This window comes from Centruroides vittatus, unplaced genomic scaffold (assembly GCF_030686945.1).
Source record: "Centruroides vittatus isolate TY-2023 unplaced genomic scaffold, ASM3068694v2 contig_371, whole genome shotgun sequence".
NCBI classification, from domain to species: domain Eukaryota; kingdom Metazoa; phylum Arthropoda; class Arachnida; order Scorpiones; family Buthidae; genus Centruroides; species Centruroides vittatus.
The window spans coordinates 2,678,483-2,705,195 of record NW_027122194.1 but is presented as its reverse complement, the minus strand read 5'-3'; the positions used below and the strand labels follow the sequence as shown (position 1 = coordinate 2,705,195).

At 33.7% G+C, this 26,713-nt stretch overlaps 2 protein-coding genes across 2 annotated transcripts; one reads left to right on the top strand and one right to left on the bottom strand.

The window, feature by feature from the left end:
- Window positions 1-575: 575 nt before the first annotated feature.
- Window positions 576-26,105, bottom strand: LOC136975429 (ectonucleotide pyrophosphatase/phosphodiesterase family member 5-like). Its single transcript, XM_067270483.1, has 4 exons — window positions 25,645-26,105; window positions 23,047-23,771; window positions 19,629-19,867; window positions 576-672 (listed from the first exon to the last, which is right to left on the bottom strand). The coding sequence occupies exons 1-3, from the start codon at window positions 25,895-25,897 to the stop codon at window positions 19,646-19,648; spliced, it is 1,200 nt and encodes a 399-aa protein (XP_067126584.1). The 5' UTR covers window positions 25,898-26,105; the 3' UTR covers window positions 576-672; window positions 19,629-19,645.
- On the top strand, window positions 3,972-6,372 carry LOC136975501 (ectonucleotide pyrophosphatase/phosphodiesterase family member 5-like). Its single transcript, XM_067270561.1, has 3 exons — window positions 3,972-4,290; window positions 4,839-5,575; window positions 5,853-6,372. The coding sequence occupies exons 1-3, from the start codon at window positions 4,035-4,037 to the stop codon at window positions 6,075-6,077; spliced, it is 1,218 nt and encodes a 405-aa protein (XP_067126662.1). The 5' UTR covers window positions 3,972-4,034; the 3' UTR covers window positions 6,078-6,372.
- Window positions 26,106-26,713: the final 608 nt, after the last annotated feature.

Sequence of the window (26,713 nt, the reverse complement as noted above, 5' to 3'; positions counted from 1 at the left end):
TTAGTCTTTTTATATTTTATGTTTTTAAAATGTAAAAATATATTTTTAATGTTTCTACAGATTTAATTAAGCACACTTTATAAATGTCGAACGATTGACTTTAAAACAATTTATAAATAATAATTTTATCAAAAAATGACTGATAGGGTGTCTATAACTGATATGTAGTATTTTATGTCTCATGATAATATACAGTATAGAAAAAATATGTTTTTTTATATAAAGATAATTATGCTGTGATGCAGATTATATGTTGGCACACTTTATTATGCTGTTATATCATTAAAATATGTTTAACATACATGTAAATGGCATTAAGCAGAATCATTTAATACTTTAATTACTCAATCATGAAAATGTCAAGGAGATAAAATCAGAGGAGTGTCCAAGTTTTATGGTTGCTTACATTTTTCACACGATAGCAGAGAAAAACTATGAAAAATCAAAGTTTGATTTTGAGGGTAGAGATGAGTTTCATTAAAAAATGTTTAAATGCGAATAACCAGTAAAATCTTCATTAAGTCCGTACCCACTCGAGATATGATACACGACTCTCTTCTATCTCTCTACTCGCCTTTAACCACCAAAATTTAATAGCATCAATCTCTCTAATACACAAACCTGTCTGCAAAATTTCAGAAATTTTCGACAAAAGGCAAAACAAAATTCAACCTATAAAATAAATAAAAAGTTATTTCATTTATAAAGATAACTTTTAAAATATAAAATAATTAATTAATAAATAGGATTTAAAAATTACTTATTTAAATGTTAATAGAATTGTACACAAGAAAGCACAGCATATATTTAATTTATTTGTTTAAATTTATATTTAATATTAAAAATAAAGAGCAATAAATTATTTTAATGCATTTGTATTCAATTTTATTTAGTAAAAATTCATTTTTATACAGTATTTTGTTGAATTTAAAATTATTAATTAATTGAGTTAATCAAGTGATACTTGTATATATATATATACTGTATATTTTAAATTTTATATGTGAGTAACCGGGCGGGTAAGGCCAAGGTCTTATCCCTTTACCGGCAACAGTTTGGTTAAAACTGCTCACTTTGTCAGTGGATAGGAGAGGTGGGTAAGTCGATAGGTGTCTCTAGTTCGATTTAGACAGGTAACCAGATTTATAAACAATTAATATATCTCTAATTCTAAGGGTATACAAATTCTGACACAATAGGCAATTAAATGCGGTCATATACAATCATATAAAGTGATGCGACAATGTAGCTCGCAATACGCGTGCCTCGCTTATCTATGGACCTAATCTCAATGCGGAGAGAGAGTTTACAACTTTCTAATAAAAGGGATACATCGGAGAAGGATAATGGCGAGTCTAGCCGTCTTCTGATGCATATCCATTCTATGGCGACATCTGTTGAGAACCGGAGAGATATCTGCTGTATGGCATCTTGGCGGGTGAATAGAGCTCTTCTATGCTCTCTGAGGACGAACACTACTTCATTGGTACTTACGGATATAATATAAAAAGTTCTCGAAAATGGAGTAAAATATTCGCGAAATCACGGATTTCACATATATAATGTTATGTATTTTCGATGCTCTTTTTTATAGCTTGTGCCCCTTTTTTATAGTCTGCATGCGCCGTTGGTCCACACATATTATATGCTTGATTACGTAAAATAAATATTAAATTACTTGTCATGAACTGAACTGGATGTTATACCAACATATGAATGGAACTTCTTATTTCATCCCATATAATGCTGATTATATTTAAGATATCAGAGACAAACGGATCTTAGTTCGACCGTTCTGCCGGGTCTCCTGTCCTATTACATACCACAGAGATAATTTTAAATTATCTAAGTACATAAAATTCATGTTTGTTTGTGTTTTAAGCATGTGAAAATTATAAAAAGTCTGTTGAAATTTGTAAGGATTTTTAATAATTTATTAGGTCTCTAAGCCGTTTTGGGGGCAGCAAGTTGTATCTGCTATTTTCTTCTCTGGTTACATTTTATACTGTCTGATTTTCCATCGAGATATAAGATAATTCTGATAGTCGCTACATTGATAAGTTTCTTGAACTTAGCAAGCGCTTCCCTGCTATTAAGATGAGTAATGATACACTTTGCGCTTTTCCGAATTCTATCCGAACATATTTGATTTGGACATTACACTACTACAGAGTGAGTTTTTATCTTGAGACAATGAAATGTCTTAATTAGATCTCATTATTTCGGAAAAAAGTTTAGACAAAAGTTGTAGAGTTTCCAAGAAGCAATCAATTGGTGACCTTGGATGTGACCTTGACCTGATATTCGAGGTCATTTGAAGATCAAGTCTGTTTTTTCAATGGGAATACATAATTTTGATCCCACCAATGGAAAGAGCAGGAAATTTCAGAATCGGATATACACTTGACCTTAAGATCTAGGTCAAAGATCAAGATTATTTTAACGTTAAAATTAAAAGCTTTTCTAATGGGAAACCATACTTTTTATTACTAGAATAAACAGGGAGCTGAAATTTACATTTTTTTTTTCACAACCTTATTGCTTTGACCTTTAAAAGCATTCACTACTTTTAGCTCTATTGGAGAGTAATGTCATGAACATAGAAGTTTTTGCTCTCTTTGAGATGCTTATTTTCAGTAAGTCCCCTTGCCTCTCACTATCGAGTTGCTTGTTTTCGGTGAGTCACTTTACTTCTCACCGTTGCTTGAGATATTGGTTTAGGGAAAAATTTTATAACAAATGTTCAAAATGATGCCCTTCCATTTTGATGCATTTGTTGAGCCACGCTTCAAATGATCGCGCTTGAGATGACCTTCAGCGCTCAAATTCGGGGTACTCAAGGTTATGGCTGATTGTGAAATTTCCCGCTCTTTCCATTGCTGGGGTCAAAAATATGTATTCCCATTGAAAATAACAGACTTAACCTTCAAATGACCTTGAAGATGAAGGACAAGGTCACCAGATTGCCCCTTCGAAACCCTACAACTTTTGTCTAAACCTTTTTCCAAACTAATGCTATCCAATTAAGATATTTCATTGTCTCAAGATAAAAAACCTCACCCTGTATTTATACGTATTACTATAATTTATCAGTGAATGATAAAGAAGATAATTAAAAACAGAACACAAATATGATATTTATCCGAATATAAAACAACTTGTTTGTTCACAATGTGAATTTTATATAAAATTCATTTGAGATGCAGTTTAGTTTTAGGAATATTTTTGTAAGGATTTGATTCTTACAAATGATATCTACATGTTTAGTATGGAATACCTTCTCTAATTAATAATAATCATTTACAAATACAAGAGAAAAACGTATTTGCACAAAAGCTATTTAAAAGCATTCCCTAACCATTAATCTATAATTTACAACTTACCCTGTAATTATTCTATAATTACAGGTAAGTTGTAAAGTTTTCTTTAAAAGTTGTAAAGTTAAAGTTCTAAAGAACATTCTACATTCTATTCTATCCAACACACTAATCCATTTAAAATGTTCACGTTTGACGTCTCACGAAGGGTCGACAGTACAGTAGTTCAAGACTGTGAGATGGCTAAGCCCCCTATAAAATATGATAGCCCCCAACTTTATGCAGCAGTGTCCACATGCAGTATATACAGTACTTTCACCTTCATCCTTTATACTGTTATTTTTTTACAAGTGAATAATATTACTTTGCCAGTAAAGGAAAGAAAAATATCAGTTATTCATCACAATCTCATTCTCTGTGGCGTGTTTACGTCTTATGTCTTACGCCCAGCGTTATCAGATAATTTAGACTCATTTTTAATAAATTAAATTAATGATTCAAACATTTGTAATATATTTTGAACCATAAATCTTACAGATAAAATATAAAGTTTGCGTAATTTTATAATCAAATTTGCAATAGTTAATCTTTATAAAACATGACGTAACAGTTGATATGCGTCAGCCTTTGTATTCTAAAATATTATCAAAAGTTTATAGTCGAGATTAAGCGATCCGTTCTTTCTGAATTGGATTTTTACTGTTTAATTTTGCAATCATGGCTAAAATTTGCATGTTACTTTTACTTTTTCTTTTAATTTCTATTATTGGAACTTCAGTTTCAAGAACGGTTTCAAGGCCAGTGGGGAGAAAAGTTCTGTTAATATCGTTTGATGGATTTCGATGGGATTATTATAAAAATTACAAGACTCCTAATTTGGATTATTTGGCTAAAACAGGAGTTCATGCTCCTACTGGTATCTTGGCAGCCTTTGCTACTAAAACATTCCCTAACCATTATTCTATAATTACAGGTAAGTTGTATAGTTTTCTATTCTTTACATTATATACAAAAGAATTTAACACGAAAATTATAATTGACACATGTGCAGTACTTGCTAAAGAACCAGGATTCGCAATCTCAGGCAAGTTCTGGTTCTTGTATGTCAGCCTCCATCCCTCCCATTGGAAATGTCTATAGACTATTATACATAACATTATGGATATTTTCACATATTTATTTTAAATATTATATATTATTAAAGGGGAATAAATAAGACTTATAACTAAAATATAGTTTTGTTGCTTGAAAAATAAGCAAGTTCTGTAATTGTAAAGTTTTAATATAATTCTTAGAATTCAACATATTCGTTTTTTTCTTTCAGAACATTTTTATATCTAGATTTATATGTACATTTTCTATAATATACTTCTGGATGTACTGTACTGTACCATGAAGTAATCTTACTACTGTACTAACAAATTAATATTTTAAATATTTCCTTATTCACAAGTTATTTTTCCGTTATATTATTCAATAAATAATATTTCAAAAATTATTTTAATTAATTAATTTGTTTAGGTTTGCATCAAGAAAGTCACGGAATTGTAGACAACACCATGTATGATCCTGTTTTCAACAAAAGTTTTAGAATGCATAATACTAAGGATTCCGCATGGTGGGGAGGAGAACCAATTTGGGTGACAGCACGTAAACAGGGTATGCGAGTAGGAGTATATTTTTGGCCTTCTTCGGATATCAAAATTCAAAATATTCGTCCGAATTACTTTTTCAAGTATAACATTAAGACCCCTTTCGAAAAACGTATAGATACGGCAGTAAATTGGTTGGCAAATGATCAAGTTGAAATCGCTTTAGTGTATTTTAATCAACCAGACAATATTGGTCATAAAACGGGTGCCATGAGCGAAGGAGTTAGAAAAACAGTAGAATCTTTAGACAAACTTGTAGGATATTTATTAGAAAAACTTTTGGAAAAGTTTCTTTTAGATCGAGTCAATTTAATTATTACTAGTGACCACGGAATGGCAAATATTACAAAGAAAGAACATTTAATTGCTTTGGAGAAATATGTTCATCTAAAAAGAGAAGTAAAATGGATTCCTGCGGGTGGACCTGTAGTTGGAATTTTACCTCAGGAAGGTAAATTAGATATAGTATATAATAAATTAAAACACGCTCACCCTAATATGAGTGTCTACAAGAAAGAAGAGATTCCAGAAAGGTGGCATTATAAAAATCATCGAAGAATAATGCCAATCCTTGCAGTAGCAGATGAAGGATATTTAATTGCTAGGGTATGGTTAATTTTATAATAATTTATTGCTAATTATAAATAATTGTTTCATAAAAACAAGAATGATATTTTATTTATCACTAAATTCATATTTCATTTTTAAATATAAACTAATAAACTTTATAACAAAATTTAATGTTATAAAATAATATTCGATGCTTTAATTTGTTAATGATTTAAATTTAATATTAATTAGAGATTTTATTGATATTAATCATTTTTGTTTTATAAAATTTTTAATTTAAACGTCGTGAATAAGATTTAAACTCTAATTACAGAAATACAGAGAAAACAGCACTTTGGGTCAACATGGTTATGACAACAATTTAACATCTATGCGACCCATATTCTTCGCTCGAGGGCCGGATTTTAAAGAGAATTACAAAACGAGAAGTTTCGATATAACAAATATTTATCCATTGATTTGCTATTTACTTGGAATAAATTCAGCACCTAACAATGGTTCTTTGACTGAAGTCAGTCATATGCTAAGAACTGTTTAAAGCTTAAAATTTTATAAATTATAAAGTTATCTATTCAATGTTTCTTCTTCATTATAATTTGTAAGTCGTAGGGGATGTTTATCCAGTACCGGATAAAGTTATACATGTCCCTTTATTGCCAGATAGGTGCCATGATTGTTCAATTAAGGTTTGAAAGCTAAGTTCTGACTTGTAGTCAGGAAAATCTGGGAAAAGATATTTGTGTATGATGGTGCATTTCTTGTTGCATCTGTGAAGTATTTAAAGTTTTGCTCTGTGTGTTGTTTTTTCGGTTACATCTCTTAATATATGGCGTACACAATATTATCATATTGTGTACGCCATATATTAAGAGATAAGAATATATTTATGATAAGAAATATGAAATTTAAAAAAAGTGTTATTATTGAGTAATAATATACTGTATATCATAGCATGTTAGTTTTCCAATATCAGACAAGGACAAAAATACATTTTATTAATACAAATCTGCATCAGTCACTTTCGTTTTTTCATTTCTAGCCCATAATGTCATTTTCAAGTGATTTCCAGAAAGTACTTGAACAAATCTACCCCAAATTTAAATGAAAGAAGCAGAGGTCATTAATGATAAGTGAAAAGTTTCACTTCTCGTTCTACTCTCAATTCCTCTACGGAATTGAAGTTAGAAGAAAAGTTCATAAAAGTAAAGCAAAATAGGAAAATCTGACTGCAAAGACTGCAGTCACAAAAAAAAACTGCAAAGAAAAAGAGAAATAAAATGAAAAAATATCGAATTTTTACTCTAAAAAATAAAAAGGTATAGTCCATTTTATGCAAAAACTAAATTTTAGGCTTATATTAAATATAGAAGTCAAGAAAACGTAGACTTTTACATATGAAACCTGTGCATGTAGATTTTCTGTGTATGGAACTTGGTGTTTTGTTATCTTATCGTGTTTTCTTTTTGGTGAAATGAAAACAATGATAAAATCTAATTTATTGATTTAGAAACATTTACTGCCGTTTTAAGAATTTTTCAATTATATTTCTATTATTTATTCCAATATTTAGCACGCAATATCTATCAGATACTGGAAAACGTTTTTTGTGATGAATTTCATTGTATTTTTATTTCAAACTTTAAAAATACCTACCTTTAAATTTTTGTATTTTAGTTCAGTATACTATTAAAATATATGTCTAATTATAACATGACAGTATTACTTTTACGATCCGCTTATCACTTTTTTACCAAAATCGAAAAACCTTAGGTGTCCGGTACTGGCAAACTTCCCCTATATAACACTTTATTTTATAAAGATGAACTGTATATAAACTATGAATAACAAAAATTTAAAATAAAATACTCAAATTTGTTCTCATTATTTATGCTTATTTAAAAATACATATTTTTGTTTAAAAAAAAGTATAGATGTATAATTAATTTTAATTATCCAAATGTGGATATGGCCACCTTTGGAATATCTTATTAAAAGTAAAGCCTATGATTACCGAGAAATGCTTAATTATAATTGTCTTGACTTTTATAATCATTTTTCAAGGGGTAAAGTAGATAACATTTGTATCCTTATGACAAATGTAGAGCCATAACAAACCATATCTGAAAATAATAGCGAGGATGGGGCAAACTTCGACTGCAACCTCGCTAATCATTCTGTGTGGATTTGTGTGTCTTGTGATGGCAAAGTTATTTATCTAGCTGGATGTACGTGCATGGTTGGTTACCCATTCTCTTCTTAAATTTTTATCACGTGAAAATGAATGTAACTAGAACGGTTGAGTACTGTACAGTACATGGTAAGTTTGCAGATGTGGATGACGTTGTTGGGACCTTAACGGAGCCGTAAAGCGTGTGTATAGGAGCAAAAAAGTCAAAGGAACCATACCTCTAAATATGACCCTTCCAGAAATATAGCCCCCGAAATTAGTCTAAAGCCTACTTCAGAAACTACAGGAGTCAAGCTGCGTGCTCCGCTAAGCCTATCGCGTTTAATACTCAATACAACACAGTGATCAGACATTCTAACGATATTTACTGGAAAAGAATAAAGAAACACTCAACCCTTTGCAAGATATTCGCCTCTAAATGTGGAACCCGACGGCGGCAGTTCCGGTCGCCATCTTGCTTGCAAGCAAGTTATGTTATAGGCACGGCGATCAGTGCCTATAACAAATAATAGCGAGATTGCGGCCGACGTTTTCATCGCGAAAACGTGAACGTCAGACGTTCAGCGCTGCCTTCCTGTAAGCCATTCCACTGACGTTCCAAACACCATTACAAGAAGGCGTCGCTGAACGTCCGATGTTCACGTTTTGCGATAAAAACTTCGGCCGCAACCTCGCTATTAAGTGAATTAACTTCTACTGACCGAAAATAGTTTATCCTGTGTACCGTTACTGCTTATTCTCCATGTTCCGCTATCACTCGCCTTGAGCCAAGCTCCGCATGTAGTCGTGAGCTTCAGTGCTAGCTATCACTCGCATCTCAGCGCCCAGATGGGAGCGAGCTCCCACGTCTTCCTAAAACTATATAACATCAAGTACTCCACGAACAGTCAAGTGGACTACTCGAAGCCGACATTGTCGCGTGGGCTAAGTATTGTTAGCAATAGTTACACGCGTTTATCTTTGTCTCGCGATTGCGTGCGGCTGATTTCAGGGTGTAATATCTCTCGAAGGGTCACATTTAAAGATATGGTTCCTTTGACGTTTTTTCTTTACTCTACAGCTCTGTACTCTACAGCTCTACAGCTCTACAGCTCTGTTAAGGTTCCAACAACGTCATTCAAATCTGCAATTGTACCGAATAGATAAACAATCTCGATGCGTCATGTTTTCGTGTACAACGCATACAGCTTCAAACCACTTATAAAGATCTCTCTGGCTATTTTGGCAACTAAACACTGCATAATATTTACCTGAATTAGTATTATAAGGATTGCAGCCGATGAAAAACTAAAAATTGTAGACCTACACTAACAATTAGCGGTATCTTAATGGCTGCCAAGACATACACTCTCTTGTGGCAGAATTCAAAAACAAGTTCATTAACCACCAAAATTTAATAGCATCAATGCCCGTTATACAAAAGTTACTGTGCCAAATTTCGTTTATTAAACTTTACCCCATTTGAGATATTAAACGAAATAGATGCCAACATACACATCTGTGAGATAAGCCGAGAGTCACGGAATGATACCAGGTAACCGATTACTCGGCACAAAATCGGTAAGATTCGACTTCGATGTTCTAGGATGGCTTTATTGAGCTTATTGACGATCAAGATCGTGTGACCCGACACCAGTTGGTCGATCTATAGCGGATTAACACGCTTACATTATTATTTTAAAAAGAGGGCCAAATCTCTTACTCACGTGACTCCCCACTCGCTAAAGTTTTAAGCGAGTGGGGGGAGTCACGTGAGTAAGAGATAGGATGTCTTGTCGTGAACGAAACCACCAACACTCAGTTAACAAAGGAATAGCAAAATTTAATAAAGTAAAGTTCAAAAAGTCCGATGCGTCACTATTGGCGACCGACCCGGTGCGCCAATAACATCAGATAAAGTTCTGTGAGTCCGGTCGGAAAACACCGTTGCTCAGGTCCGTCGGGAAGACACCTTGCGAATCTCTCGGCACTTGAAGGGTCCACTCGGGTCCGAAACGATCGTAGAGACTTCTCCTCGCCAACCGTCCGAATAGCGTAACGTGGGCGAACTGCCGTCCGAATGGCGTAACCTCGGCGAACTGCTACACCACCTGTCTCTCTCTCCCCTTTTTCCCACATTCCGAGCGTCAACTCCCCTCTTCCCGCCTCGATCTCTGCCCTCCACACTCGTCGGCTACGGGTCGGATTACCACCTGGTGTTTACCCGTCCACATTCCATCAGTCTCTCCCTCCACCGTCTTCTTGTAACGATAATCGTTACCAGACCTACAGGGAAGGGCGGGAATCATGTTTACTCGATTCCACCCCGACACCTCCCCTGCCGAGGATCAAACTGTGCTCGCTTGAGCCTGTTTGATACCCTGCACCTTGCCGTTACAACCTTACAAATCGCGGTGGTCCGTTCCGATCGGACTGACCCGTTCTCCGGAACATCCGGGAAGAGATTCACCCCCTCCACGCACAGAGATGCGACCTACACCGTCCGACTCCAAACGTGAGAGAGCGTCCGCGTAACCGTGTAGTTTCCCCTTCCAGTACACGATCCGTATGTCGTAACCTTGCAACGCGAGTGCCCACCGTGTAAGTTTAGCACTCTGTGGTGTGGACAACGTCAGATATTTCAAAGGATTGTGGTCTGTGACCACTGTGACTGGTCTCCCATAGATCCAGTAATTAAACTTGTGGAGGCCCCAGATAATTGCATAGGCCTCTTTCTCGATGGTAGCTCATCGGATCTCCGCCCCCTTTAACTTCCGACTAGCGAAGGCTATTGGCCTTTCCTGCCCTTCTGGCGAGAACTGCGCCAAACAGACGCCGATAGCATGATTCGATGCGTCCGTGAATAGGACGAAAGGTCTTTCCGGGTCCAGAGAGAATAGTAACGGAGCTTGCCCGAGCTTCGTCTTTACCGCCTCAAATGACCTCTCGAGCTCCCGATTCCATTCGATTGTTTTCGGTGCTCGGCGAGCGAGCAGATTGGTGAGAGGGTTCGTCAACTTCGCGAAATCCGAAATGTAGTCCAGATAATATCCGCATATACCCAAGAAGCTCCTGAGTTGCTCCTTCGTCTTGGGCAGAGCTAGAGCGGTTATTGCTTTAACACGTTCCGGATCCGGCGCGTGTCGTCCGGAGCCGACAATGTGTCCTAGATATAGAAGGCGCGGTCTAGCGAACTGACATTTGTTGGCATTCACCGTCAGTCCGGCGTCTCTTAATGCCCTTAACACCGCTTTGATGTGGGTCAGGTGTTCTTCCCAACTCCGCGAGTAGATGGCCACGTCGTCAATGTACGCCAAGGCGAAGTCCTTGAAAGGGGCCAACACCAAATCCACCAGTCTTTGGAATGTCGCGGCTGCGTTTCTCAGACCAAACGGCCTCACTTCCCATTCATACTGACCGCGATGCGTAACAAACGCTGTAAGGTGTTTACATTCATCCTCTAACCGCACCTGCCAGTAACCCCTACAGAGATCGAGCGAGGTTATGTATCTGGCCTCAGCTAACTGTGTGTGATAAACTAATTCGGCGGAGGGCACCATCGGATATCGATCAGGCACCGTGGCGGCGTTCAGGTGCCGATAATCCACGCATAAGCGCATTCCACCCCCTTTTTTGGCTACACAGACTATTGGGTGAGCTCATTCCGATACGCTAGGCCGGATTAGCTTTGCGTCTATAAGTTCCCCTATGGTCTCATCCACCTTATTTCGCAAAGCTTGCGGAATCCGATACGGGGCGAACCGTTTCGGAGTCCACCCCTCGGTAAGGGTTATCCTGTGCGTCACTAGGTTTGTTTTTCCCGGCTTACTCCCGAATACCGAGTGGAATTCCTCTAGACCTTGCGTAGGCCGGTCTGTGCCGATGCCGGGAGGTGTGACGGAATCTCCCCAATCTCTCCGCTCTTTCGTCCACGGTCGTGTAACTGCCGCGTCGACGGTGTCTCCACTATTTCCCCGAAACTCGCGTCCGAATCAAATACCACTCCAATGGCACAAATTTGCCTTTGGTATTTTCTGAGTCGGTCCACGTGGACCAGTGGTCCCCAACCCTATGCCCGCGGGCACCATGGCGCCCGCCAATCGTTTTACGTGTGCCCGCCACTGTGCGACCACGATAAAAATAAAAGTATTTTGATTTTCAATAAAATGCTATGTAAAAGTTTTTTCACTTTGAATGATTAATTATTCAAAAGTAGAAATGGCGTCCAACACAGATGAAAGCACAAAGCGAAATGCGACCGATCTCTTTTTCCCCTCCGGCAAATCTGCACCAATTGAATTTCTCATACCTGAAATGAAGTAAAACGGTCCGTTCTGAATACCGTAAAATCAAAGTAGGGAAACGTGTACGGCCCGTAACTTGGAGTGACCTGGAAATTTCAGCAGTCGCTTACAAAAAAAAAAAAAAAAAAAAAAAAAGGTCAACAACCATCCGTGTGTCAGAATTAATCTCCGCCACGATATATCTCGCACCATCTAAAAATATTCCTGGGTGACACTACGATATCCGCACCGGTGTCACCCATGCTAATGTCACATTATATAAGATTTGTTTAGAAGCAACTTATTTAAATGGGACCCCAATTTAAATTTTGTCTAGGGCCCGCTAGAGGCTTAATCCGGCGCTGTTAGCTATGTCCAAATATAAATTCACCTTGAAAAAAATAAATGGTGCCCGTCGTCCAGCCGGTATTCTGGAATGTGCTCTTAGGTACAAAAAGGTTGGGGACCCCTGGACCCACTTCGTCCTACCGTCCTCTAGTCTTATTCGGTAGCTGCCCTCACGCTCTCGCCTTTCCACTATGGCGGGTCCTTCCCACCGATCGTCGGATTTGTTATCAGGATACGTTTTTCTCACCAGGACCGTGTCTCCAATCAGTGGCGTGCGGTGACATTTGATGATAGGGAAACTGTGTTTATGTAAGAAGCCGACTTACAGGGGCAATCAATTAATTGCGCGTCAGGGCCCGTTCGTATTCGTTTGTTCGATAATCCAGTAAAAACCGTATACTTCTTTAAATGTATTTTTAATAGATTGTCTGACGTACTTAATAAATAACAGAGGTAATTATATTGAATTTTCTTATTAGATTCAATAAATTCCCCATGCCCTGTAAATGCCAATTCTCGCTTTGAGAAAAAACATATAACGTCTATTAATTTAGATATATCTATTAATCGTAATTATCTGGTTATAATTTTCAATATTTATTTTATATTGTCTAACAATGTTAAATTATATTCTATTTTGATTTCCAAATTGCTTCAATTTTACGAAAGAATCGCCATTCATCATAAATTTATCGTCAAAATGTCGAAATTTTTTGTCGACGTATTTATATTTAATTCAGGCATTGGCTCTTTTAATAATGTTTTCTTTTTCATTATATGGTCTCGAGCCAAAACTTTTTTAAAATAAATTTTTGAATCACTAGCCACGATATAAGGGCTAAAATTAAAATTATAAAAAAAATTTACTTGGTAAAACAAAATGTGTGACGAATATACATGCCTAGTACAAAAAATTCTTCAATTGTACCAATATACTTTTAAAGAAACTTATAATTAAATATAACTTCGTGAAGAAACGTACATAAAAATAACAAAATATTCTTTACTTTTTAAATCTTAAAACAATCTACTTAGTGAAGTAGCTCCCTACGAGAGGCTAATGAATGAAATCAGAGACAGTCTAGGTAGGTGTGCGCGTGTCAAATCCCGAGGGTACCGATACCGGTCAATGTCAAATGCCTGTTTTGTCGCATCACTAGTATACCTCAAAGGACGCGACAGGGCTGTTGTAAATTTTTAACGTTTATCACCGTAGCTGTAAAAATCTAAATATGTTAAACTTAACAGATCGTTCGTTTTCTAACTAATTCGTTTTAGGACCAAGTGTTCACCGAAATTTCCAAAATTTACAACTTTTCGGTCACTCTCATTGAACTGGAAAAATTTCTGTCTTTATTACATCTAATATTACGAAGAGATCAGACTCCACTGTACTCGGCAAGAGATTGGTTCGGTTAAGCTTCTGTTTAAGTAAAATTTCGGCTCTTTTATCGGGATTTTATTTATGTTTCTAATTCCCTAATCGCTTAATTACTTAACTACTTCTTAAGTAGAAATAAGTTGAAACCGGTTACTTTGTACTCGAATAATCTGTAGTCTTGGGAAAGAAGTGGAAAGAAATTTTTACGACAACCGATACATAAATCGTAAATTTAAGGAAACTAAATTCTAGAGCTATTTTTGTACCATTGTACGTTTCATTCATTAAATTTGGTTGTAAATGATGCTGCTAAAGTAACAGTTAATTTTTTAACACTGTACAAGAATTGTACATGTTTTTTTTTTTGCATTCCCTTACAGATGAGACATACTAAATCGTAATATCACCGGTTTAACATTGAAATCCGTAAGTAATATAAGATGCAAGAACGGAATAAACGCGGAATAAATATATCGAAATATTTTAATGGATTTTTTTAAAACTCCTGTCAACTATACAGAACTATCATAAAAACGTGCCAGTAAACTCCTATCGGTTGGGTTAAGTTATAAATCTAGTCTAGGGTGGGCAACCTCTTTTATAACATGGACCAGAATAAATTTTACGTTTTTTCCGCGGGCCGTAGTAGTTAATCGACGCATTCTTGTGACTCGTAATTTTTTTAGTTCGCAAATATGAAATAAATAAATAAAAAGTTAATTACTACGTTTATTTCTCTTATCGTTTTCGAAAATTACAAAGAATTGGAAAAATAACTAACTATTAATTAGTTCTTTTTCCAATTTAATAATCTATTAAAGATCTCGCGGGCCGGATAGAAACTTTTCGCGAGCCGTAGCTGGCCCGCGGGCCGGGGGTTGCCCGCCGTTGATCTAGTCTACTCATGATTCACATAATTGGACGAGGGCGGCCGAATATCTAGCAGGCAGGCGGCTAACAGCCCACAACCGGTCCGGGATATAAAATTAGAAGCTTTACGTGTAAAGCATCCACCAGCTAAACCGGGTGATGTTGGTGCTCTGTAAACCGCATATGTCAATGCCTATATAATCTGGCTGATTGGAAACTGACCCGGTTCCGACACTCCTTCCACCACCGAATTATTCGAATATACAATAGCAATCTTATCGTTTTTTTTCACATGTAATATAGAGATGTGTAAAAGATACATAATGCAGTTATAATGAAATATTAATTTTAATTAATGCAAAGTACGTTAAAATATGAAAATTTATATTTTATAAAATACAAGAAAAGGTCATTGGAGGGTGGAATCGGCGCTTCCATCGCTTCCAATGACGGCACGCCACTGAAAACTAACCCTTTTGTAAATCGTTAATTTATTGTTTGATTTAACAATTGTTTTAAATTTGAAAAATAAAAACTTGCATTATTCGGAAAAATCACAATTTCCGACTGGCGTCCTCTTAACCCATTAGTACCAAATAAGTCATAGTTTTAACCCCAAACACAAAAAAAATGAAGAAGTTTTACCGATCTTCTACTCGCCATTCTAGAAGTATCTTCGATCTTCTACTCGAATAAATAAATCGGGAATAAATCCCGAAATTTTTATTTTTCCTAAATTCCCGGCACATACCATTAACTAAATCCGTCGTCAAATAGACTAGAACGGCACGCGAATCAAATAATCGGATCGTTCGGTGTTAAATACATTAAAATTCGTTAGTTATTTACCGGGTGGGGCCAGCGTGCGGTCCCTTTCCGGTCTTCGAACAAAAGAACAGCCCGAGCGAGCGTAATTTGACTAACCTGTTGTCTCTCATTCCAGTTCCTTCTGTCGAAGATTACAGACGACGGTTTAGGTAAGTCCCGTTCTTCTTGTTTTGTCCAGTGTCAGAAATAAGTCTTTTATCCTGATTAGTCTTTAATTATTTCTAAATAACGTATATCGAAGTTAGTTTAACAATTTAAATTCTAAATTAACGAAATTGTCGGCCAAGGGTACGCGTGTCTAACCATGGCAGCAACATCGGTTCACAAAGCAAATGAAAAATTTACCGAACTTTTAAAAACGGCCAAGGCGTCGTTGGACTTGTCAAAGAACTTCAGCAAGGAGCTGAAGAACAAAATTTTCGCCGACCTAAATCGGGTAAATCGATAAGTGCTAGAGCTTACCAGTTTTTCCTGCCAATACTCACTTTGCTCATAGAAGTACCGATCTTCTACTCGCCATTATCGAAGGTATAGAATTGCCAGATGACGGCGCACGTCCGTTCGCCGTTCACGTTTTGGGCTGAACACGTGCACCTCAACCTATCTATTATATTACCTCTGTAATAACTTGATTTATGCAAATCAATTTCTTTGGGCGGAAGTTCAATCTGAAGAAGTGTGGCACTAGGTTTACATTATGGAGGATACAATGATGTGCTGTGCTGTGCGCGGAGTTTGGCGCGTATTCTCTATTTATACTATTTTTTTCCTCCAATAGGGATTAAGGTCAGGAACACACATGCGTAAAATTCGGCGTAAAATCTAGCATAAAACAGAAAACGTAAAAATTTTTCTGAAATTTTGGCTGAAACAGAACTGAAAAAAGAGTAGAGCATGTCTCTACTTTTTACGCTAAAATTCCTCCAATAAAGATAAGTCTTTTCTATGACGTCAAAGTTAACACGTGGTTTTTATTCTAACAATGGCGGCAATGAGGATTAACCTTATAATTGCGACGGTCTCGAAAAAAACAAAAAATAAATGAAATAGTGGGCTTTATCGAATCTGTTTGACACATCAGTGTCATGTATAAAGACACTGTATTTAAACGACGTTTGCGGATGGCTATAGGCGCAAAATTTTAAATAACAGGTAGATCTAGTAGAATCGATATATAGGCCAAGTGTTTAGATCACACGTTCTTGAATTCGGAATACAAATGTATTAATTTAAATTTTCTATATTATAGGCGAGGAAGCGGAGAAAAAATGGAAGGTATAAAGGGATAGATATATGAGAGGAAAAAATTAATAAAATTAGCACTGTTACTGGCAGTGATGTTTCCTATTCGGCCAGAATTTTTACGTATGTGTGTTCTGGCATAAAAGCGTAAAACAGAAACTGAACTGAAAGCTGATTTCTGATTCAGTTTTCTGCCACACAATTTTACACATGTGTGTTCCTGGCCTTAGAATTAAGATCATTTGACTGGGTGTCATGATGAGTCTTTTTGGTTTAGTCAGCCCTTTAGTATGAGAGATAAAGATCTCTCTCAGGAACTGACTGTCAAGATAGGAAACATTTGTTCCTTGTTTGATTTTTAGCTTTGATAAAAATTTCGAATTATTACATTTAATTTTAAAAGATTTTCTATTAATTTCTAGAATATTTTATCTATGTAAAATTCAGAATCTGACACATCCATGGTATTTTTTTGGGGGTTCAGGGGTTTATTAAATAAAATGGAATGTAGTGAGTATGGTTGAAAATATAGTCATAAATAAAGTTTAACCAGTACGATTTATGATATATAGGTATAATAAAAGTACTTGTGTTTTTTGTTCATAATTATAAATTATAAATTGAAAGATTTTGTAAGCTTATGTAGACCTAAAAAAGAGGATGCAGTAAGACCATTGTTTGGCTCGTATCATAGATATACAAAACTCCCTAAAATTTAGTGTTTTATAGTAAAAATAAGATAAAATAAATTAAAGTTTATTTTGATAAATATTTAAAAAGTCACATTTATTTATTTTATTGATTATAAACATTTTTTTTTTTAAATAAGTTCTGAAGAGGAGTGAAGTTCTACGTTTGTAAATGGCTCCACTCACCTCTCTCATCCTCAATGCTTAGTGTATGTCAACGATGACATGAAATGCTTTTATAAATATTTTCTTACAAAAAAAAAATTAATTTGTAATATAAAAATACTGCATAAAAATGATTTAATGACAATTTATACACGATTTTAAAAATATATATTGCAATCTCAATAAAATACATTACGTTAAAAAAAGTAGTTTTTCTAAATAAAAATTTATTTAAGTACTTTTCACTGAAAATGTTCTATCAAATTTTATGATTGAAGATATAAAAAGATATATATATAATAAATGCACTTCAAACATCAATTTACCAGCGCAGGTATATAAACGTATTATCTTATCCTCCTACCTCATCTTTTATGAAGTAAAAATAAACTATAAATTCAAAAAATTTCTAGCACAAATTAGGCTTAATACAAGTAAAAATTATATTAATTTTGAAGCTTAGAAGTCACTTTTGCAATTAATTAAGAATCTCAGTGTTGCATTTTGTTAATTGATTGCAAAGTACTTTGTATTGTGAAGCTTAGAAACAAAGTTAATTACATAGGTTAATTATCATTACTGACCGAACACCAATAAATATAAAAATTATTTACAAATTGTACAACACTGTTTATGATATAAGCACCGGTAATAAATATAATAACTGTAAAGATAAAAATATTGATATAAGGCCTTTAACAATACGTTAACTCAAAAACATTTTGTTCTCAAGTAAATCAGAAAGTGATGTTATAAATTAGAACTTTGTATAGTAATTTTATTTATACAAATTTAATATTAAAATAAAGTCTCCCCCTTAAAAACTTGCCTTTATTACAATACATTATTATTATAAACTTATAGATTACAAACAGTTATTTGTTATCAATAGCCATTTTAAATTATACGAATGCGAATGGCAGATATATAACAACTGCCGCAATTAAAGTAGTAGTTTGAAATAAAACTAATTTTCAAAAAATAAAAAGAACAATGGCAGATGTTTCAATTTTCAAATTATATATAATTAGGTAAAAATAGCGTGCCTGTAGTTTTACGATTGTTTAAAACTGGTAGGTATTTCTTAGGAAAGAAAACTGAACTTCGTGACATAGAGTTTTATGTTTCGGCTTCACACGAAAACATAAATGTGGTGGCATGCTTCTAAAGTTCTGTCTAAAGCAGTTTAAAACTCGCAAATTCAGAGAGGACGTGAATGTCCGAAGTCATAACTGACAAAAAAATGTCAAAAAATGATTAAAACACCCATATGTGCGACCAGTGGCATACCAACTCTAGCAACCTATTAATTAATTTTGACCAAAAAGTTAAAAAAAAAAACATGAATTTTATTACGTAAAAATTACAACGTGGGCTACGTGTATTCCAGGGTTGCTACTACTTGGAGCCCGATCAGGTTCCTTATTTAAAGTAAGAATAGTTTTTGGGTGGATCTCGGAGCTTATAATTTCGGACCCTGAGACGTGGTCTTGCATTTATCAGCACAGCATTGACATCATCAATACTGACCATGAACGACCAATCATTCTTTTTAAACTATTTTTCCGTTCTGTTCAGTATTACACAGATCCCAAAAAACACTTAGCAAATTAATACATTTAGTCAGTAAGAGCTCCACTGTCTGATTTTGTTCCAAGACATTAAAGGTTTATAAAGAGAATAAATTGAAACTTAAGTTTATTTGTGTTTGTTTTTTAACTAAGAACATTTATGATATTACGGCTTTGTTTAAAATAATCTTATACTATATTAAAGAGCACTCGAAATTGTTCTGTACATCAAATACCCTCAAATAGATTAATAAATATTATGAAACATTTTTCTTTTGGGAATTCAGAAGCCAAGTTTGAATTTAAATCTAGAAACTTCAGAATTATATCATTTTAAAACTAAAAAGTCTGTTTTATTTGTAGAGTAATATAAGTATGAGAAAGAGTATTAAAAGCTTAAATATTCCATTCAATTTTATTTTTATTTTTAAGAGTAAAATTAAAATTCTCAAACAGAAATTTTAATTTTTAATAAGTCTATAAGCTTAAATTTTTAAAAAAGTTTTACTTCAAATATTGATAACTTTATTTAAGACAATAAATACCTAAACTTATTCTTTTTTTAATTTTTGAGAAGATGTCTGACCGAATCCAAAGTTCCATTATTTGGTGCAGGTTTAATACCTAATAAGTGGCATATAAGTGGATAAACATTAACAGTTTCGAAAACATCAGTCTGATAGTTTTCTTTGAAAGCTGGACCTCGAGCAAAAAAGATAGGGCGCATTGAAGGTAGAATATTGTCATAACCATGTTGACCGAAGGCATTGTCTGTTCCATATTCCTACAAAAATTAAAATAAATTAATAATGTAAATATATAAATGTAATAGCATAATTTTATATTTTTATAATTCAAAAATATGAACTCATTCGAGTGTTCATGAAATCCTAAAGCTCTGCATATTAATTAAAATAATTTTTTAATTTGTTAATATGCTCATCTAGCTTGAAAAATCTATGCACAGTACAATAAAACCTTCGTTTAAAACCACCTCCACAAACGATCAAACCCTCTCTAATAAGTTACTTAAGTTAATTATAGGAACTCTCTGACCACTACTACTTTCAACTTATCAGTCTGGATAATCCCTATTACCTTGTAAGTACTAACAGTCAAAAGTGCAGGCAGATAAGCCACCAATCAACAATTACCCTTATCTATTCTGAAAATGTGCTTCTTTCCAATCCTTTATAATAGACCGAAATCTCTTTGGAATGGAAGGTGGTCGTCTTAAAAAGATTTTAAATCTTGTACATCATAAAGAAAACTCAAATATATACAATAACAAAACTTTTTAAAATTGTTTTTTCTGTGTTAAAATAAATATCAAAATATTTGGCCTTTGAGCAATTATAAGGGTTGTTTCACACTATGACCGACTGGGCCGACCGGTCCGACTCGCCCGAGCCTATAATCGGGCCGACTAGTAGTAAAAGAATTCACACTGAGTACGATTATGTCGGTGGCCGACTCGTAAGGACCAATCGGAACGCGTCTTACAGATCAGAACACTAGCCAATCGTGGTAAGTTTTTCAATTTAAACAGAAAACATGGCCGTCTTTATAAGGTTGTCGTGTGTTCGCGGGCTAACGACACCATTTTAGCATTTTTAATGTCGCTTTCTCTTGTAAATGAAATGTATTATGGTGAATTAAAGTAATTCGTTTTGTTAATATCGATGAGTGCCTGCGTATTTCTTAATAAAGTTGTTCTTAAACGAAGCAAATAGACGGAAATAAAAAATCGTTCGTAACTTTTAAACGGTTGATCGTAAGTAATATTTTTTTAATACCAATCGATTCAGCGTATCAAATTACATTTAGATATGTCTACGTCTATTCGTTAATATGAAGTTTAAGACTATTTTTTTAGCTGGATACCTTTCGCTTTACTCTAACCAATTATTTTTTTCAATGTCGCCTTTATAATCGGCTCGCCGAATATCATAAAGCCATGGATATTTTTTAACTTCGTTTATTAAAGCTTCCGAGAAACTTTACCTTCCGCCATTTTCTAACTTCGGATAAATCTAAACTCTGATTGGTTATAGCTTCGAAGCTCTCATTGGCTGTAGCTCACCGACTGCTCCGACGCGACTACAAATATTTAACTTTTTAAATCTGTCCGACTGGAACGACCAGTCTGTCGACCGACTGCTGTTGCCATGGCAATACAACTAGGAGTCGGACCGGTCGGCCCAGTCGGTCATAGTGTGAAACAACCCTAAGTCTTATCTGTACATTAAACTTTGAATTTTTAGTATTATATGTAAGATTAAATAATTAAATCTTTTGCTTAAATAATAAATATTTTGCATTTACAGTAAGTCCTCTACTTACGAACTTAATCCGTTCGTAGCGGTCGTTCGCAAGTCGAAAAGTTCGTAACTCGAAAAGACGATGTTTAACGCGAAAACTCAAATACAACGTTGTTTTTACAATTATGTAATGTTTAGGCTACTTGAATAATGTTGAATTAAGATTGTTAAAGGGAAGTATAAATTCAAATCAATCACATGTACAGTACAGTACATTATTTATTAAAATTACTCATTTAAAACAACTACAAATGTACATATGTATGTACTGTAAATGTTTTAACGTAAAACTTCAAAAATAAACTTGACTATACATAAAAAATAACCAACTTCACTTTAACCCGCCATCTGTCAGCTTTGTTCGTAACTTCGAATGTTCGTAAGTAGAGAACTGCCTGTATTTATAAAAATTTATTTCATTTTGAAAAATTTAGAGTGTAATTTATAAAACTGTCCAAAAGTAGACAATACTTACCTTCATATTCGGTTATTTTTGTTCATTCAAAGAAATATTTTACAGATTTCGATTAAAATATTATATACGATAGATTGTTGTAAATATATCTACGTTATAATACATAGATTTTATCTACACTACTGGTTATTAATGTGTTAATTTATATCATATTTTACTTAATGTACTAGTGTTATTTCAGCTACCTATTAGTGTTGTTTTGCCAAACTTATCACAACGACTTTGGTATATTATGTGATAAGTTTTGCAAAACAGAATTAACAGGTTGCTGAAATAACATTGTAGTACAATTTATCAAACAAGAAACTAAATGGAACATCAATGTAATTAAAACACTTCTTGGACGACAAGAAAGTGATGGAGGACCAATTAACAACGCATCCACCTTCCACCGACTACATAAATCCATCGACATTTCGTTACCACTCAGCGAAGAATCCGAGGGGAACCACCGAAATTAATACGACTTTATACATTGTAAACAGAAAAGTATTTGTAATCTCTCTCTCTCTCTCGTTTAAACAAAATGGATGTAATCTTCCATTTGATTCAAGAAAATAAATAGATTATTGACTGAATTATGTGCGTAGCCACTCTCTGTCGGCACCCACTTAATTTCCAAAAGAACGTTAAATTAAAGAGTTAAATACCGTATTTTTAATTAAGAAAATAATTTAAACAATTACATACGAGAAGAAAATATTTTGTGAAAAGATATCCTATTTATCAAAAACAAAACAAATAACCATTTCTCAATGTTATTTACAGGATGTTATTTCCAGAAAATATTTTCTTCTCTTATGCAATTGTTTACTGTATTCATTCATTAAATAATTTACTGGAATTATCATGAAATCTTCTGCAATATCTATAGGAAATTAAGAGATTATCCATTGCTATCATCATTACCAATTTTAATTTTCGTAATTATCTAAATTATCATGATGATTTTAATCGTTATTTAGCATGAGTTTCTTTTTATGAAGTTAAAAAAATGATTTGAACATAAAAAATGCAAGAGTATGATTTGTAATTAATATTGCCATTTGAATTGTATAATCCTGAGTTTGATTTAAATATTTAAAATGACCGGAAGTTTAAAAATTGTTAATTTTAATTGAATTGTTTTTGGTTTTTTTAAATAAAAGAAATTGGTTAAGAGCTTACCTTTGCTATTAAGTAACCTTGATCTGCAACTGCGATAATTGGCATGATTCTTCTGTGATTCTTATAATGCCATCTCTCTGGTATATTCTCTTTCTTATAAACTGTCATATTAGGATGAGCATTTTTCAGTGTATTATAAACTCTGTCTAATTTTCCTTCGTGTGGTAAAATTCCAGACACCGGTCCACTTAGTGGAAGCCATTTGATTTCTTCTTGCACCCGAAGATATTTTTCTAATACGATTACATCGGTTAAATTGACCATACCGTGATCACTCATAATAATGAGATTAACTCGATCGAGAAGAAAAGTCTCCAAAAGTTTTTCTAATAGAAAACCAACCAATTTATCAACAGTTTCCACCATTTTTCCAACAGCATCGCTCATAGCTCCAGTTCTATGACCAGTTTTGTCGGGTTCGTTAAAATAGACAAGAGCCACGTTAACCTGATCGGTTGCTAACCAATGAACCGCAGTTTCAATTCTCGCTTCCATAGATACAGTATTGTTATATTTAAAATAATAATTTGGAAAAGTATCTTTTATAGGTATATCAGAAGCTGGCCAGAAATATGCTCCCGATTTAAGACCTTGTTTTCTAGCAGTGACCCAAATTGGTTCTCCTCCCCACCATTTTGGGTCCGGTTTTTTCATTTTGAAAGTTTCGTTAAAAACTACATCGTACATATTATTATCCACGATTCCATGACTTTCTTCGTATAAACCTAAAAAAAGTTAAACCTAAAGTTTAGAATAATAAATAATATATATATATATTTAAATTTATATTTTAACTATAAATAAAATATTTATATGTTGCATATAATAAAAAAGACATATATATATATATATACATACTCGACATCTTTTTTTATCTATCTTGAGGAAACCGTGTTTTGTATTTTCGTTTCTTTTCTTTTCTTTCGAAGACACAATGTAGTGACGTAAACTTAAACACTGGGCGAATTTTTCATCCTTTTTATTCGGTTGGAACGCTTTTTTATTACATAACGCGTTTCGGGCCGATGCCCCTCTTCAGCCAACTAAACATTAAAAAGTGAGAGATGACTATATACAAATATTTAAAATAAATATCGTGACAGTATACATAATTAGTTTTTTAGAGGTTGTTACCTTCTAAATCCTGGTAAGAGCTTGTATACCGTTAAAAGCTGGTCCGTACCTCATTCGGTAGTTTAGACGGATGTAATAGTCCAAGGGTACGAATCTTGATAAAAATTCCATAAAAAAGGAAGGTTTAGTATCAGTCTGTAGAGGTATACGGGGTTATTCTTTTACAAACCATATTCGTGAAACCATACCTGAGATTCGTCTTCCGGTGTGTTGTCTAACACTGAGCTCGTACTCCTCCACCTCAACTGCGGAGCACGATCTATTTTTAATTTGCATATGTCTGGTCGAGCATTAGCAGGGGAATGTTCCTTTTTTTTATTTTATTTTTTCGTTTTTTATTGGTTTGTTTTTTTTAGAACATAGCACGTGGCCATTGCTATTTTTTCCCGCTTTTAGTATTTTTAATATTTGTCGCTATGCAAATGACGTAACAGATCGTAAAACAGTTTTTTATTTTATAGTATATTTTATAGTAATTTAATCCAGTTTTCATTGATTTTTATGCTTAGATTAGTATTTATGCAGGTCTTATTTTTATTTTTAATGATTTCTACACTTTCTTTGAGTTTTCTGTTGTATGTCTTCTTTTCTCTATGTAAAATGCTTGTTTTAGTATCATCGATTTTACAGTTATTTAACACACAATGGTCATGGAATACTGAGTTTAGTCTGTTGTACTTTAAATCGGCTATATGTTCTTTCACTCTTATTTTGAGTTTTCGTTTTGTTTCTCCTATATAGAAGTTGGTATTTTTGCAAGTGCATGGTATCTTGTAAACTATGTTTTTCATATCTTCTTTTTTTATCGTCTGTTTCTTTTTTCTTTGTTTCGCTTTAAGTCTAGATAACAGGTTTACGTATTTTGGGGCAAGTTTTATATTATTTTTCCTCATATCTATGTCGATTTCTTCATAAAGGTTCCTAATGTATGGGAAGCTGGTATATTTTGGTTTCGATTCGGTTTTTTTATCTTTTATTTTTGTTTGGTTATTAGTAATTTTATTTTCCCATTTATGAATCAGTCTGGTTGGGTACCCGTCTAGGGCAAACTTTTTCTTCAATTCGATGATGTGTTTGGGTTTATTAGTTTCTTTACTAGTTAGTACTTACTAGTTCTTTACTAGCTATGTAATAAAAAAGCGTTCCAACCGAATAAAAAGGATGAAAAATTCGCCCAGTGTTTAAGTTTACGTCACTACATTGTGTCTTCGAAAGAAAAGAAAAGAAAAGAATCTTTTTTTATGTTTGACTCTTCGCCCTGCGGGCGCAAAGAGTGCCTTATTTTGATGATATCCATCATAGGTTTGGCCAGGCCCACAATGGGGGTGACCGGATAGTGAGGAAAGGAGCCCAACATATCCGGGACAAACCAACCCACAAAAAATTCCTAGGAATTTTTGACCACCCGGATTCGGTCTCGTATCAATTAAAATTAAATTAATTAATTAAAAGCAATAAACTTACCAGTTGCAATCGAATAGTGATTTGGAAATGTTTTCGTAGTGAAGACAGCTTGAACACCCTTGGGTGCATGAATGCCAGTACGTGCCAGGTAATCTAAGTTTGGTGTATTAAATGTTTTATAGTAATCCCACCGGAATCCATCAAAAGAAATAAGTAAAACTTTCTTATCAGCATTTTTATCGTCTATAGAAGCGCATAAACAGATCGTAAATGCTGAAAACAGCAAAGGTAGTAGCATCCAAATACGATCCATCCTTTGACTGCACTTTGAAACAACTGTTTTAAAAGTCTGCAGCTGCTTTTATAACTATTATCTGATTATTTTAATGCTATCTACTGTTATCTGTTATATTTATCATATAAATAAAATAATTGTATTTATATGATAGTTAAACTATATCTTAACAATCTGTTATAATTATTATAACAGATAAATGAACAATACTTTGATTGCATGCAGTATAAAATAGATAATAGGATATATTATGAAACTAAGTCAGTTGTTTTAATTCCCGCTTATTGTTTTGTTTTATTTACTAATCATTTCCTCTTACTACATTTTAACATAATTAGTCACAAATATAAACTGTAATATGTAATAAAACAGTTTCTCAATTTATTTTTTATTTTTCTTTCAATTATTCATAAAATATATTTATTTACTTAAATAAAATCTTATATTTAAAACGTTTTAATAATTATTAAAATATAATAAAAGAAAATTCTATCGCACTTTAAATTTAACATTATCAATGAATTATCTTTGTCACTATTATTTAAATTTCTAATAAAATAATTTTATTTTAAAACTCTTATTTGTTTAAATGAGTAATCTTATTTTAAAGTCTCGACTTGTTTACACGGATATCATTTATTATAACAAAATTTTCTTAATTATTATCTGCAATAAGACCAAAAACACGAGATAAACATCGTTACTTTATATCCAAATACTGGTAATGCTTTTTGGATACAAGAAGAGAGTTTATTATTTCTACTGTGATGATGATGCGAGTTGATATAATGTCCTTGATGGTTGTGCTATACATGTTACATTATGTATTATGAG

Coding starts and splice junctions, on each gene's coding strand:
- LOC136975501 (XM_067270561.1), top strand. CDS start 4,035: ATGGCTAAAATTTGCATGTTACTTTTACTTTTTCTTTTAATTTCTATT. Junction 4,291..4,838: donor CCATTATTCTATAATTACAG/GTAAGTTGTATA, acceptor TAATTTGTTTAG/GTTTGCATCAAGAAAGTCAC. Junction 5,576..5,852: donor AAGGATATTTAATTGCTAGG/GTATGGTTAATT, acceptor CTCTAATTACAG/AAATACAGAGAAAACAGCAC.
- LOC136975429 (XM_067270483.1), bottom strand. CDS start 25,897: ATGGATCGTATTTGGATGCTACTACCTTTGCTGTTTTCAGCATTTACG. Junction 23,772..25,644: donor TCACTATTCGATTGCAACTG/GTAAGTTTATTG, acceptor AACTTTTTTTAG/GTTTATACGAAGAAAGTCAT. Junction 19,868..23,046: donor AAGGTTACTTAATAGCAAAG/GTAAGCTCTTAA, acceptor TAATTTTTGTAG/GAATATGGAACAGACAATGC.